Below are 15,108 nucleotides of genomic sequence, written 5' to 3'. Positions count from 1 at the left end.
TACAACAAAAGCTTGTAAGTTGATAGAATTTAAATGCTATCTAATTTTATAATCGGGTAAATATGCCAGGTCATCTCAGAAAGTCAATTTCATCCTTCGGGACATTCTCTCATTAGTGACAAAGTCTTTCCTCTTAAGAATTATTGTGTCAATAGCCCGTGAACTTCAGTTACTGTATGAAAATGTAAATTTTTTTGAGGAAACTAAATTGATAAGACAACACTGATGGTCAGTTCGTACTTTCATGAGAAATGTCAGTGCTGCCAATAGCCACACATATTTAAGTACATACACTATTTTAGCTTTTGGAACTAATTGTCCCTTACTCGCCGAGGGCAGATGAATAGGTCGAGGAAAGCTAGATTACTCATACCTTAGAATGAGGTAGAAACTGGTCAGAGAGAGAGTGTACAGTATTCTTCAGAGTTGAGATAAGTGTCAACAGTTTAACCCCTTCCCTGCCCATACCTCCTGTCGCCATTGCTGATTGCTGGATGTATCAGCGCGTAACTGAGGAGCTGTCTCGCTTCCTCCACATACGCCCCGGTCTCCACTGCATGGCTGAGCGCGGAGTGGATGGCCGCAAGATAGCGAGACTTGGCTTCGCAGTTGCCAGGCCGCAGCAGGGGCAGTAGCTGCAGCAACTGCCTCAGTGTCGAGCCGTCGCAGCCCAGAGACAAGATGCTTCCAATGTATCCTGTAGCACACATACATAACTTAAGATACATTTAAACAAAAAATGAAAAGGAACATCCGAGTTGATAAAGGTTACTATACTTTACTATACTTGGTAATGCAGTAATGAAAATACCTAACTGAATACTTAAATAAATTATAATTTTCTCCCACTTGCACTTTAAAACTAAAGACCACTTCTTTATTGTATATCCTACAATAATTATACTATAACTGGGCTGCAAGTGCATTTCTTAACATTTGAAGAACTCCCAATGTAACTTTTTGCTAAGTCGAATTCATGACAACCAATTAAAGTATGATGGGCAGATACCAAAGCTAACATTCACTGGTGACATAGGTTTTCCAGTCACATGTTAGGAAAATATGTTGAAAGGAATGAATGCATACTGAACACAGGGTGTAACTTTAGGATGAACAATGCAAAGACTATGATTATCACGGGTAGCAGGGAGGTAAGTACGTGAAGTGCATTACTATCGATGGTAAAATAGTTCATCATTCTCCTTATGCATTGCTGGTTCTCTGGAAGACTCGAAGCTCACAACGGGAAAGCCCATGTCCAAACAATTCACATCATGTTTGGCACATGACTTTTATACCACCTAAAATGAAGGACTAAGGTATTTTGGCTCACTCTCCCCCCATCCCCTTCCTCCACCTACTTTTTGAGAAAATTGCCCCAAACATTTATGACACATTTCACCAAATGATTGAAAACCTGGCATTCATCATCATCGTATAAGGAGTCCACAAATGTTTATTTTCCAAGAAATCAAGAAAACACTTTTCACTGCCATTTATACACCCATTAGGTGAACACCCTTCAATGAAAGCAGTGCTGGCCGAGAGACCAAGGCAACTGACAAGGGAGTGGAGGACCTGCTGAGGGTTTGGGGGGGAGGGGCAGGAGGAGGAGGAGGAGGAGGAGGAGGAGGAGGAGGAGGAGGAGATTAGCGTTTAACGTCCCGTCGACAACGAGGTCATTAGAGACGGAGCGCAAGCTCGAGTGAGGGAAGGATGGGGAAGGAAATCGGCCGTGCCCTTTCAAGGGAACCATCCGGGCATTTACTTGAAGCGATTTAGGGAAATCACGGAAAACCTAAATCAGGATGGCCAGAGACGGGATTGAACCGTCTTCCTCCGGAATGCGAGTCCAGTGTGCTAACCACTGCGCCACCTCGCTCCGTGCGGGGGGCAGGGAGCAATGCCTTGCTGTGCTGTTTAATAATGCTCAGAGCAGTGCAACCTACCACTCTTGTGGTATTTACACGAGGTGAAGGAAGTCATCATCCAGGTTTCACACTGAACAGCCATATGCAGTCTAGTCCCACAAAAAATATGAACAGTTTGCAGATAATAAAATATGAGTTTGGAAGTTTTCCATTAACAGGAAGGGAAACAGGCATTAATTTCTTTAGTTGTGAAGGGTGCATATAATCACCAAATCCGAACAAATCCGAACAGTCATTCTTAATAAGATACGTTGGAAGAATGGGGGCTGGCTATATTAGTACTTTAACTATTGTTGAGGTTGCTGTGAACTTATGTAGTGTGCAAGTAATTTTGAAAAAGTGATACAACAATGGCAAATTTCAGTGTGAAAGTTAAAATAAAAACTGGTAAACCAGGATGGCACGGTTGTGTTTACCTATTGTTAGGAAGCATGTCAGTTTCGAATTCAATGAATCCTTTCAAATAAATCCTTTTACTTAATTTGAGGAACTGATGACACCACAAATATTAAAGGAAAGGCATTTTCGTTTTAGGCAACACTGTCATCTTTCATACAAAGCATGTTTCCTACGTTAAACATCCCTTACGCATGTCTGATCACTGTAAAGAAAACAGTCAATTAGACAGCAGCAGAATACAGCAGGATGGAGGTTACAATTGACTATTTTCTCAACATCAAAATTGAGAACACAGCTGTGGAAAAAGCAAAAGGATTTTATGTGGGAATCAACAGTGTGCTGGACAGCCACAGCAGGGGTTTGACAAAAATATGGGAACATCAAAACAACCAATTACCAGGCCTAATACAGTGTAGCAAACATGTCGGTATTTGAAACAGGCTTTTAGTCATCTCAGAATGGATAAATACAGGTCCTATGTGGTTTTCAATTGACTCTTCTAACATTCCTCCTGTAAAATAATGGCAAGCTCAGGAAACAATGAGATGGGTAGTGATTACATGCCCTTCTTTCCGCAGCAGAACACAAAGGCTAAATAATATTGAGATCAGGTGACTAATGACCAGCCAGGGAAGCTGCAACAATTCATCATTGTGCTCAAAACAAGTCCTGAAAGATGTGGGTTGCATAAACAGAAGCCCTGTCATCTTTTAACGCAGCATCACCATTGGTGAACAAATACTGTATCACAAGATGGATCTGGTCTGCAAAAATGGTCATGTAATCCTTGGTAGTAATGTAACCTTCCAGAGTGCCCACAGAGCCCACGGTATACCACAATACAGCTGTCCAAATCACCCATTCCACCATGTTTCACCTCTGGCATGTAAGCTATCCCAGAAGTTAGAAACACTGTCAAAACAACACTCATTGGTGTTGTAATGGCGACAGGAACGGTCGCGGGGTTGAAACGACGGAAAGCACGGCGGGACCCACGGAGCGGCCCGCGAACAACAACAACAACAACAACAACAACAACAAGATCGAACAACTAAGTCACAAGGAAACCTAACAAACACGTCCACTCGTACACAGAGAAGTAAGTAAGCTGTCTAACACAAGGCGATGTGCCCACAGACGTACGCGAGATTAGACTGGCTGGCTGAGTAAGAGGCAGGCGCTTAAGTACTACATCGGGGGTGCCGCTATTGGCCACGGGAACCACGTGTTCCACTGTGGCGCCCTCGCACTAAAAGCAGGCCAGGAGGCGCGCGCTGCCACAGCTTATGGCGCGATGGTGCAGAGACCTCTAGGGGTCTTCGATGTCCACGACGTCTGGCGCGGATTCAAATTCCGCGGCGCACAGTACCAGAATTGGAGCAAATGACTTTTTCCATTGCTCCATAATTCAAGTTTTATGGCTCCGGCACCATGTTTTCTTATCACAGGCATTTGTATCATTAATGAGTGGTTATGGAATTCCAGATCATCCTGAAATTCCCTCCTTATGGAGCTCCCTTTGTATTGTTTTGGTGCTCACAGGGTTTGCAAATTTGGTTCTGCAGTGACTTGTGTGTCTGTTATTTTTCGTCACAATCTTCAATGACCATCTGCATGACCACCCACCACCCATTTTCACTTAGCAGATGACATTTTCTTGCTTTACTTGTATGAAGTATAAATCTTCAACACATGCCTCTGGAAACCATCAAATACTTCAGCTGCCTTGGTTATGGAAGCTGCCACCAGACAAGCACCAGCAATTTACGCATGTTCAAGTCCATTTAGCTCTAACATAATTCACTCACAACTGCACACAACATTGTTCTAACTGACTGACAATTAACATATTGAAGGCACTGCAGAGGCACTACTTATGGTCTATCTAGCACAACCTGCAGGCTCAGCTAGCATCTGTATGTTTAAGCACAAATTTCTAGTGGTATTTGCATATTTCCGCCACGCTCATTTAAACTGGCCAGGAGAAGAAATTTTTCTTCAATAAAAGATATCTACCAATATATATTGGTATAGACATAAGAAAGGAGATCCTTTAAGTGTTCATCTGGCACCCAGAATTTTAAGGAAATGAAACATGGGCAGTCAGAAATACTAAGGGAAACAAACTTGCATTTGAAATATGGTGCTATCAAAGAATGTTAAAAACTAATGGACACGTCAAGTATGAAAAATGGCACACACTGAACATTGTCTGCTTATGAATCTGTAGACTGGCTCAAAAAGAAACTACCCATTTTACAATAATCCCACTACAATTCAATCTTAGGTGTAGTCTTGCCATGCCGGAGAAAAATATTTTTATTCTACACATTTTATTAACATTCATGCTGCAAACTACTAATGTCAGCTTACACAATTTGGATACATGTTTATCCTACTTCTATTTTCTCTGGTATTCTGGTGACGATTATACATATTTGTTCAAATGGAGGAACCTTGTGAAAATCATTTTTGTGTATAATCGCACGAGCTGTCTGTGACAAAAATGTTTTATTGCAAAACTACTTTTGCCCTAAATGCTTATTGTTACATACATGTCATTATGAGCCCAAAAAACATTCTTTATCGTCTGACATCAGCACCTTTTGTAGGTTTTACCACTATGTTTCACTTTCATACAGTAATGGGCTTAACCTCTAACAGTAATGCATGTACTGTCACTAATAGAATTTTTTGCATTATTGCTCACATGAAATCCTGTTGGCAAAAAGTTTTATTGCTGTTGTAATATTGAAACTTACCAGCAGTGGTCCTTCCTTATCATTTTATGTTTTCCTCCATGCTGTTACAGTAGACCATCCTATTGCTCATTTTGCATCAATTTCACTTCACAGTATTTATAAAACTGTTCATTTAAATCTTCATCGGCATTATTTTGTCCAGAATGTGAGCAGAATTTAGGTTTTAAATGTTTGAGCGACAATTACCATAAAAAGTACTCTTAATTAAAAAATTAATGACATCACTTCACAGCCAATTACAATTGATTGTTTTGTTTTTAACTGATAGGCTTGAATTTTAATTATTTAAATATTATGATAGATAAATAAAAACCACATACACCAATACTCCAAAGGAATTAAAGAAAGAAAGAAAGAAAGAATAAAACTGAGATAAAATGAAAGCAACTGAAGTTAATACAATGATAAAAACCAATGCAACAAAGGATTAGCAAGGAGAAACCATTACATTTAAACAAACTGACTGAATAAAAATCTCAATCATTTAGATAAATACGAAAGAAAAAGTAGATTGCACCTGATGAGATTTGAACTCACAAACTTCAGCATACCAGCCAAATAACGTGACTGCTAGATTACAGTGCTGTTAAAAATTAGTGTATCACAAGAGATTCTGTAATTCTTTTCTGTCAGTTACTCGCACACAGGGGTCCACCAGGGGGAACAGCTGCAGTGTGCGACACCTGGGACTTAACCTACACCACTGTATAGTTTTTGCCCACCGTATAGTTAATTTCAGAAAGCCAATCTCACCCTTGGGGATTTCTCTTGGTTTCCGACTGCTCAACACAACAAACAGATGAATGACTCGTGCTGAACAGAGAAGATTCTGAATCTGACAGATTCTGAATGTAAAGGTCATTTGAATAATGATTCTCAAAGTGTGGATTCTAATGACCTACAACCAACATTTTTTCAGCAATATGAAAAATATTCTTTGAAGAAATAGTGCTGCAACACAGCTGCCTTTCTGCAGTCAACATGAAGAATGAATGCATTTTGAATTATTAGGTCTGCAACCACCAGAGTAAGTGAGAAAGTTCAAATTGAATTACAAATACGAACATTGAGTGTGAGCAAGTTTGCAGCCAACAACACATAAATATGGATTGTGTCCCATTACAACCCAATGTCAGGTGGTTGTTACTTGGTGGAGCACATGAACTGTATGGCAAGTCTCCTAGATATTGCTACATTGTGTCTGTTCTTTCGGACGTGTCTGATAGAGAGGAAAAAAAAAAAAAAAAAAAAAAAAAAAAAAAAAAAAAAAAAAAAAAACAAACACATGTACAAAAGAACACACACCACTTATTATATAATTGAAGTATGGGCAACCAATGTCCTGGGGCAGCTAATGTCAATTCCTTTGTGTCTTGCCGAACAGGTTACAATGTCATGAGGAACAGGTATTATGCAGTCTGGTAAGGAATGAGCTACAGAAGAATGGGAATATACAGAAACTCACTGGAGTTCATAGCAGTTTGGAAAAATGTGTGGAAAGGAGTCCCATATCATATAATGCTGGAGTAGATGTGACTGAGAAATTTGTAGATGAAACAACGGAAACAATCAATTACTGATAAAATTATTTAATTGAACAGATAAAAAAATCTATTCACCAAGCAGCAGAAGAACACACACACACACACACACACACACACACACACACACAAGAAAGACTGTTGTGATTGGCAAGCTTTCAGAGCCAGTAGCTCCTTCAGGCAGAAGTGCTGAAGGGGAAGGAAGAAGGGTGAAGGTAAAGGACTGGAGAGGTCTAGGGGAAAAGGGGTGGATTTTGGGAACGTCACTCACAACTGCAGATCAGGAGAGACTTACCGTACGGGATGAGAAGGAGAAAAACAAGGAGAAGGTTAATAGAGGACATCAAATAAGCCTACAGAATTACCGTACGCTAAGTCTCCCCTGACCCACCATTCTGAGTGACTTTCCCAAAATCTACCCCTTTTCCTGGACCTCTGCAGTCTTTTTCCTTCATCCTTCTTCCTTCCTCTTCAATCCTTCTACCTGAAGCTTGCCAATCACAACAGCCTTTTATGTGTGTGTGTTCTGTGGCCGTATGGCGAGTATATTTTCTATCTGTCCAATTAAATAATTTGAGCAATTAGTATCAATATTAGAGAAGGGAAGTTGCTGCTCACCATATAGTGGAGATGCTGAGTCATGACAGGCACACGATTATAGCTTTTGGCCATTAAGGCCTTTGTCAGCAATACACACACGCACAACTAGCATACACATCTGCAGTCACAGACCACAGTGACGTATCAGTTATCGGAGACTGCAGACATACGTGCAAGTTGCGTTTGCACAAAAGAGAGAGAGAGAGAGAGAGAGAGAGAGAGAGAGAGAGAGAGAGTTGTGTTTTTGACAAAGGCCTTAATGGCTGAAAGCTATAATTGTGTGAATCTTTTTGTTGTGCCTATTGCAACTGTCGTTATCAGGAGAAAGAAAACTGGTGTTCTACGGATCGGAGTGTGGAATGTCAGATCCCTTAATAGGGCAGGTAGGTTAGAAAATTTAAAAAGGGAAATGGATAGGTTAAAGTTAGATGTAGTGGGAATTAATGAAGTTCGGTGGAAGGAGGAACAAGACTTTTGGTCAGGTGAATACAGGGTTATAAATACAAAATCAAATAAGGGTAATGCAGGTGTAGGTTTAATAATGAATAAAAAAATAGGAGTACGGGTAAGCTATTACAACAGCATAGTGGACGCATTACTGTGGCCAAGATAGATTCGAAGCCCACACCTACTACAGTAGTACAAGTTTATATGCCAACTAGCTCTGCAGATGATGAAGAAATTGAAGAAATGTATGATGAAATAAAAGAAATTATTCGGATAGTGAAGGGAGACGAAAATTTAATAGTCATGGGTGACTGGAATTCGTCAGTAGGAAAAGGGAGAGAAGGAAACATAGTAGGTGAATATGGATTGGGGCTAAGAAATGAAATAGGAAGCCACCTGGTAGAATTTTGCACAGAGCATAACTTAATCATAGCTAACACTTGGTTCAAGAATCATAAAAGAAGGTTGTATACATGGAAGAACCCTGGAGATACTAAAAGGTATCAGATAGATTATATAATGGTAAGACAGAGATTTAGGAACCAGGTTTTAAATTGTAAGACATTTCCAGGGGCAGATATGGGTTCTGACCACAATCTATTGGTTATGAACTGTAGATTAAAACTGACAAAACTGCAAAAAGGTGGGAATTTGATGAGATGGGACCTGGATAAACGGACTAAACCAGAGGTTGTGGAGAGCTAGCTTCAGGGAGAGCATTTGGGAACGATTGAAAAGAATGGGGGAAAGAAATACAGTAGAAGAAGAATGGGTAGCTTTGAGCGATGAAATAGTGAAGGTAGCAGAGGATCAAGTAGGTAAAAAGACGAGGGCTAATTGAAATCCTTGGGTAACAGAAGAAATATTGAATTTAATTCATGAAAGGAGAAAATATAAAATGCAGTAAATGAAGCAGGCAAAAAGGAATACAAACGTCTCAAAAATGAGATCGACAGGAAGTGCAAAATGGCTAAGCAGGGGTGGCTAGAGGACAAATGTAAGGATGTAGAGGCTTGTCTCACTAGGCGTAAGATAGATACTGCCTACAGGAAAATTAAAGTGACCTTTGGAGAAAAGAGAACCACTTGTACGAATATCAAGGGCTCAGATGGAAACCCAGTTAAAAGCAAAGAAACGAAAGCAGAAAGATGGAAGCAGTATATAGAGGGTCTATAAAAGGGCGATGTACTTGAGGACAATATTATGGAAACGGAAGAGGATGTAGATGAAGTGGGAGATACGATACTGTGTGAAGAGTTTGACAGAACTGAAAGACCTGAGTCTAAACAAGGCCCCCGGAGTAGGCAACATTCCATTAGAACTACTGACAGCCTTGGGAGAGCCAGTCCTGACAAAACTACCATCTGGTGAGCAAGATGTATGGAACAGGCGAAATACCCTCAGACTTCAAGAAGAATATAATAATTTCAATCCCAAGGAAAGCAGGTGTTGACAGATGTGAAAATTACCGAACTATCAGTTTAATAAGTCACAGCTGCAAAATACTAACGCGTATTCTTTACAGTCGAATGGAAAAACTGGTAGAAGCTGACCTCGGCGAAGATCAGTTTGGATTCTGCAGAAATGTTGGAACATGTGAGGCAATACTGACCCTACGACTTGTCTTAGAAGAAAGATTAAGGAAAGGCATACCTACATTTCTAGCATTTGTACACTTAGAGAAAGCTTTTGATAATGTTGACTGGAATACTCTCTTTCAAATTCTGAAGGTGGCAGGGGTAAAATACAGGGAACGAGAGGCTATTTACAATTTGTACAGAAACCAGATGGCAGTTATAAGAGTCCAGGTGTATGAAAGGGAAGCAGTGGTTGGGAAGGGAGTGAGAAAGGGTTGTAGCCTCTCCCCAATGTTATTCAATCTGTATATTGAGCAAACAGTGAAGGAAACAAAAGAAAAATTCGGAGTAGGTATTAAAATCCATGGAGAAGAAATAAAAACTTTGAGGTTCACCGATGATATTGTAATTCTGTCAGAGACAACAAAGGACTTGGACGAGCAGCTGAACGGAATGGACAGTGTCTTGAAAGGAGGGTATAAGATGAACATCAACAAAAGCAAAATGAGGATAATGGAATGTAGTCGAATTAAGTCGGGAGATGCTGAGGGAATTAGATTAGGAAATGAGACACTTAAAGTAGTAAAGGAGTTTTGCTATTTGGGGAGCAAAATAACTGATGATGGTCGAAGTAGAGAGGATATAAAATGTAGACTGGCAATGGCAAGGAAAGCGTTTCTGAAGCAGAGAAATTTGTTAACATCGACTATAGATTTAAGTGTCAGGAAGTCGTTTCTGAAAGTATTTGTATGGAGTGTAGCCATGTATGGAAGTGAAACATGGACGATAAATAGTTTGGACAAGAAGATAATAGAAGCTTTCAAAATGTGGTGCTACAGAAGAATGCTGAAGACTAGATGGGTAGATCACATAACTAATGAGGAGGTATTGAATAGAATTGGGGAGAAGAGGAGTTTGTGGCACAACTTGACTGGAAGAAGTGATCGGTTGGTAGGACATGTTCTGATACATCGAGGGATCACCAATTTAGTATTGGAGGCCAGCGTGGAGGGTAAAAATCGTAGAGGGAGACCAAGAGATGAAAACACTAAGCAGATTCAGAAGGACATAGGCTGCAGTACGTACTGGAAGACGAAGCAGCTTGCACAGGTCAGAATAGCATGGAGAGCTGCATCAAACCAGTCTCAGGACTGAAGACCACAACAACATTGCAACTCAGCAACTCCACTATATGGTAAGTAGCAACTTTCCTTCTCTAATATTGTTACATTCGATCCTGGATCTTCCATTGTTTGATTTGAGCAATTGGTAGGGTTTTTCAAGGTCAATGAACTTGAGACAGGATATTCTGAGTAAACCATCAAAATACTGGATAAAAATACGGATGCCTTAACAGCAAACTATGCCAGACAGTAACTTGTGACAACTGTTTTACTGTTTGTACCAATGTTGGATGCCCAGCTGGGTGTAGTCTTCATATTATACGTAAATGCAGGAAGGCGTACATTGGGCAATAATAAGATAGACACAAAATCTACTCACCAAGCAGCGGCAGATCCCAGACATAAAAGAAGGTTGTAATTAGGCAAGCTTTCGGAGCCAGTGGTGGCTCCTTCAGGCAGAAGGGTTGAAGGGGAATGAAGAGGGGTAAAGGGAAAGGACTGGAAAGGTCTAGGAAAAGGGGTGGATTTTGGGAAGTCACCGATAACCACGGATCAAGGGAGACTTACTCAATTGGATGAGAAGGATGACTGAGGAACACCAAAGAGCCATTCCATGTTAAACCAACACACTTTAAATAGAAATTTTTCGTCACGAGTTTAAATTTTTCTCAAATTTCGTATACTCATCGTGAGTGCTGAGAGTATGAAAAACATAAAATTTAAATTTTTTATGTGAGTGCACTTCTATAAAACAGCTGTGTAAAATTTTCAAAAATTGGCCAGAAATATGCGAACAAACTTTTTAAAAATCGCTCTAGGAGCTCTCCTAATTGAGCTAGATAGCCGAGAAATGTGTTGTTCTACTTCTTACGCTCTTTCCAGTGACATACAACGCAAAATAGGTTCTAATTAAGAGATTTTCTTCAAAATAGAAATTTTGGGTGATTTAATTTTTTCCAAGAAATAGCGCCATTTTGACCTGACTTACCTTTAACAAATAGAAATTTAATTAAAATATATGGAAAGGTAGCTAAAAATATCAGAAATATCAAAACATCATCTTAAACAAAACTAATCAACATATCCTATAATTAAATTAAGTCGATTATTTAATTTTATACAATTCAAGCTAATATCCTATTAATTGCTAGGACAAAAATATCGAACACTGGACCTATACCTACAAATTAGAATAAGTTATGAAAAATTTCATCAGGTGTGAGTAGGACATGCGCATTAAGTGTTTTGTACAAAATTGTGTGTGTACACTGTTCAACCATTCCAGGAATTGAGGAGCTTGACAATTTTTGCATGTTATAGACATTGATACTGACAAGATATCACTCCCAGTGATTCCAAAACTTTAAAGAATATTTTAATTTCAAATTTGAAGTCTGATAAAATTACAAAAGAAATATTTTTTTCTGTGTTATGTAATTACGTTTTTCTCCACTTCAAATCCTCTATCTTTGGGGTAAGTCAGATCAATTACTTCTTAGATGCTTGTGCTCTCCTTTTCTCCAAATAGGTCTTCATTCTACCTGATCTCTTCTTTCCTCCTCCGATATCTGAATTGGTTTTCTGGTGTTGATCTCAACTTGGAAACTTTTAGTTTTGTCTTTGGTTTCAGTCTTGGCTGTACCATTCTTTATCACGACTTTGGTAATCTCAAGTTACCTCAAATCCTTTTCCACTTCCTTAAACCAATTGGGTTTAGTCTTTTTTTTTGTAAAGGAAGTCAAAGATTTTTTAGTTGGTCTGTCAGGAGGATCTTCCCCAAAATTTTCCCCTCCTTGATTTCCAATTTCTCTATTTGCCCTTTCCTCCCCATGATTAGTGTGTCTGCTGCATAGAGTTCTTCCGGCTTAATTACTGTGTTATAATGCCTTATTGTGGTGTTCCAAAAGAGGGCTTTCTTATTGTATGCGTTTTTGGTTTTCTGGAAAGCTAGTTCCATTTTGGTACTTCTTGCTTCCATTGTTTTCCCTTCAAGGTTGTTCCATTGAGTCCATTCCCCTAGGTACTTCAAATTCCTAGCCACCTCTATTTTTTGAGCTCCTACTTTAATTTACTTAGGAGTATCTAGCATATTCGACGTAATCTTCGTTTTTCATACGAAATCTTTAACATTTCCACGAGCAGCACCATGTCGTCAGCAAATGCCAAACGTTTAACCACAATTCCTTTGTTTTTTATTTAAATCTGACTTAAGAGGACGTACTCTTGAGCAACTCCTTGATAACTATTGGAGTTTTCCCATCCGAGCTAAACTCCTCCAAAATATTGAACCATGACTCTCTGTCTATGGAATCTTAAACTTTTTGGAAGTCTACACAAGTCACTATATACAGTTTTGTTTAAGATCTGTTCAGGGCAGGATATTCCTTTCCTAAAACCTGTTTGCACTCCCCAATTTGGCAATCCAACTGAGATTCTGCTCTGGACAATATCTTGTAGGTCACATCCTCTAGGGAAATCCCTCTATAGTTGTTGGGATCAGATTTAGGAATTTTTTGTGAAGAGGCCATTTTCCATTCCTTCCTTCCATATCTCCTCCTAAAAAGGTTTCTCGAGTAAGACAATTGCACTTTTGCTAGCATACTTCCATAATTCAGCTTTTATCCGATTTTACCCTGATGCCTTGAAATTTTCCATATATTTAGCATTGCCTGGATCTCACTTAAAGATGGGGGTTTACAGTCTGGGTTGGAGGACAACTTCAGTCCACCATCGAACACCATCTTTTGGTGTGGTTCCTCACAGTTAAGAAGTTCCTTGAAGTATTCTGCTAGTATGTTACAGTTGCCCCTAGTGCTATATGTCATGTACCCTTTTTTTATCCTGAAGTTGGAGAGTTGGGGGAGGGGGGTCATATTTGTTTAGCTTCTCCCTGGAGATCCAATAGTAGTTTATCATGTTGTTCTTAACAAAGTTGTCATTTATCTTCCTGAGCAGTTTGTCGTTTTGCGCCTTCTTAACTTTCTGGATCTCCTAGGACACCATGTTTCTAGTTTCCAGAAAGTGCTGCCAGGCACTCTCGTCCGTTTTGGTTTGCCAGATGTGCCACACCTTCCTCCTCATATCAAGTAGTCCATCACACTCATCGTTCCACCACCTGTGCTGCTTCATCCTGGTAACAGGACCAAGCTGCTCTGCCTTGGTTAAAAGACTTCTCCATCTGCTTCCAGTCCTGGTCTTCTAAATCACTGGTTAACTTGCCCCATTCCTCCTCCTATTTTCTCTGGATCATTAGCTCCTTCGTGCAAGGTTTTTCCTATGAAAGTTACTCTTGGGGATGATCTTCAGCTTCACTTTAGATAGGTAGTGGTCAGTCTAGGCTGGCCCCTCTGAGAGCCCAAACATTTTGTATTTTCTTTTGATATTTCTACTTTATCGCAACATGATTTAAATGGAATTCTCCCAGGAGAGGGTTAGGTGAAATCCACATCTGCTTTCTCGGCAATTTCTTAAAGCTAGTTGACTTCAGAACCAAACTGTGCACCTGGCATAATTTGATGAGCCCGATACCATTTTGGTTCGTCCTGTTATGTTCCGGGTACCTCCCCGGCACCTGAACTTTCTCCCTCCCCCCCCCCCCCCCCCCCCAATTGGCCGTTAAAATCCCCTAGAAGGATGACATTATGTTTTTCGGGGATCTTTTGAATCTTATCACCTAGTCTGTCCCTGAATAGTTCCACCTTCTTATTCTTTTTGTTAATGTTTATAGGGGCATGAACATTTACATCGGTATATGTTTTGTTGGTTGACTTAAAAGTGAGTGTGGATAGCCTCTCAGAGTTAGACTCTGAGCTTATAATGGAGCCTAATACTTTCTTGTCAATTATGAAACCTGTCCCAAGGTGGGGGAACATTTTTTATAACTCTTGTCCCCATCTTCCCCTTAAGTATCCTGAATCCTGCCGATTCAAAGCCGTCCTCATCCAAGAACCTGGTCTCTTGCACAGTCTTATGTTCATATAATGTGTCCACTAAAGTCTTAAGTTTCCCCACTTTCAAAAGTGAATTTGCATTAAAAGTTGCTAAGTAGTTTGCTTTCCTGTATTTTATTTCGTTTAAGGTTGCAAGACACTCCGATTTGTCTTTGCATGACGTTGCAGACTCCCCAGAATCTGGACGTTTGCTTGTGCACTTATTTCCGGTGGATTGACCACCTGGGGTAATTAGTTTCACATCACACGTTTCCACAATTGATAACTCTGAGTTCTGAGGGTGACTTTTACAGCCACCTTTTTCTTTTTTTCCAATCGAGGTTGTTATCCCCAGAGGATTATTCACAGCCGCCCCTTACAGGTATATAGGCACTGACCAAAGGCCACACCAACTTGTGAACAGTCGCTTTTGGATTTCAATTTGATTTTTAATTCATGGTTAACTCCACTAGGCCGTTCCACTCTCTCCGCCGCTGGTAATCAGATTCCTCTTCCACCTTTGAGACCGCTGACCAGGTTTCATCTAGTAACCCTAGGCAAAGGCCCTTCCTGAGCCAGCTGGACCCAGTTTTTTAACAAAGTGTTACTCCTCCACCTCCTCCTTCCTTGTTGCTTGCGAGATGAAGCCCCAGGCTTGGAACTGGCAAATTTATTTAACAATTTTGTGATTTTTCCTTTACTTGTATTGTAAAACCTTCATTGCTGACAAATTTCATGATTCTATGTCAAGAGTAAGTACCCTACAGGTTTTAATAGGAGTGAAGAAGGGTTTACAAG

General features: G+C 40.0%; 1 protein-coding gene across 1 annotated transcript in view; it reads right to left on the bottom strand.

The window, feature by feature from the left end:
• Nucleotides 1–15,108, bottom strand: part of LOC126209951 (protein Smaug homolog 1) — a 108,827-nt gene that overhangs the window by 84,157 nt on the left and 9,562 nt on the right. The window contains 1 exon segment of the mRNA XM_049939066.1: nt 469–697. Within this exon segment, the coding sequence (XP_049795023.1) occupies nt 469–697 (229 nt within the window).

The sequence above is a fragment of the Schistocerca nitens genome, chromosome 10 (genome assembly GCF_023898315.1).
Source record: "Schistocerca nitens isolate TAMUIC-IGC-003100 chromosome 10, iqSchNite1.1, whole genome shotgun sequence".
Classification (NCBI taxonomy): Eukaryota; Metazoa; Arthropoda; class Insecta; order Orthoptera; family Acrididae; genus Schistocerca; species Schistocerca nitens.
This window is presented reverse-complemented; position numbering and strand designations above follow the sequence as displayed.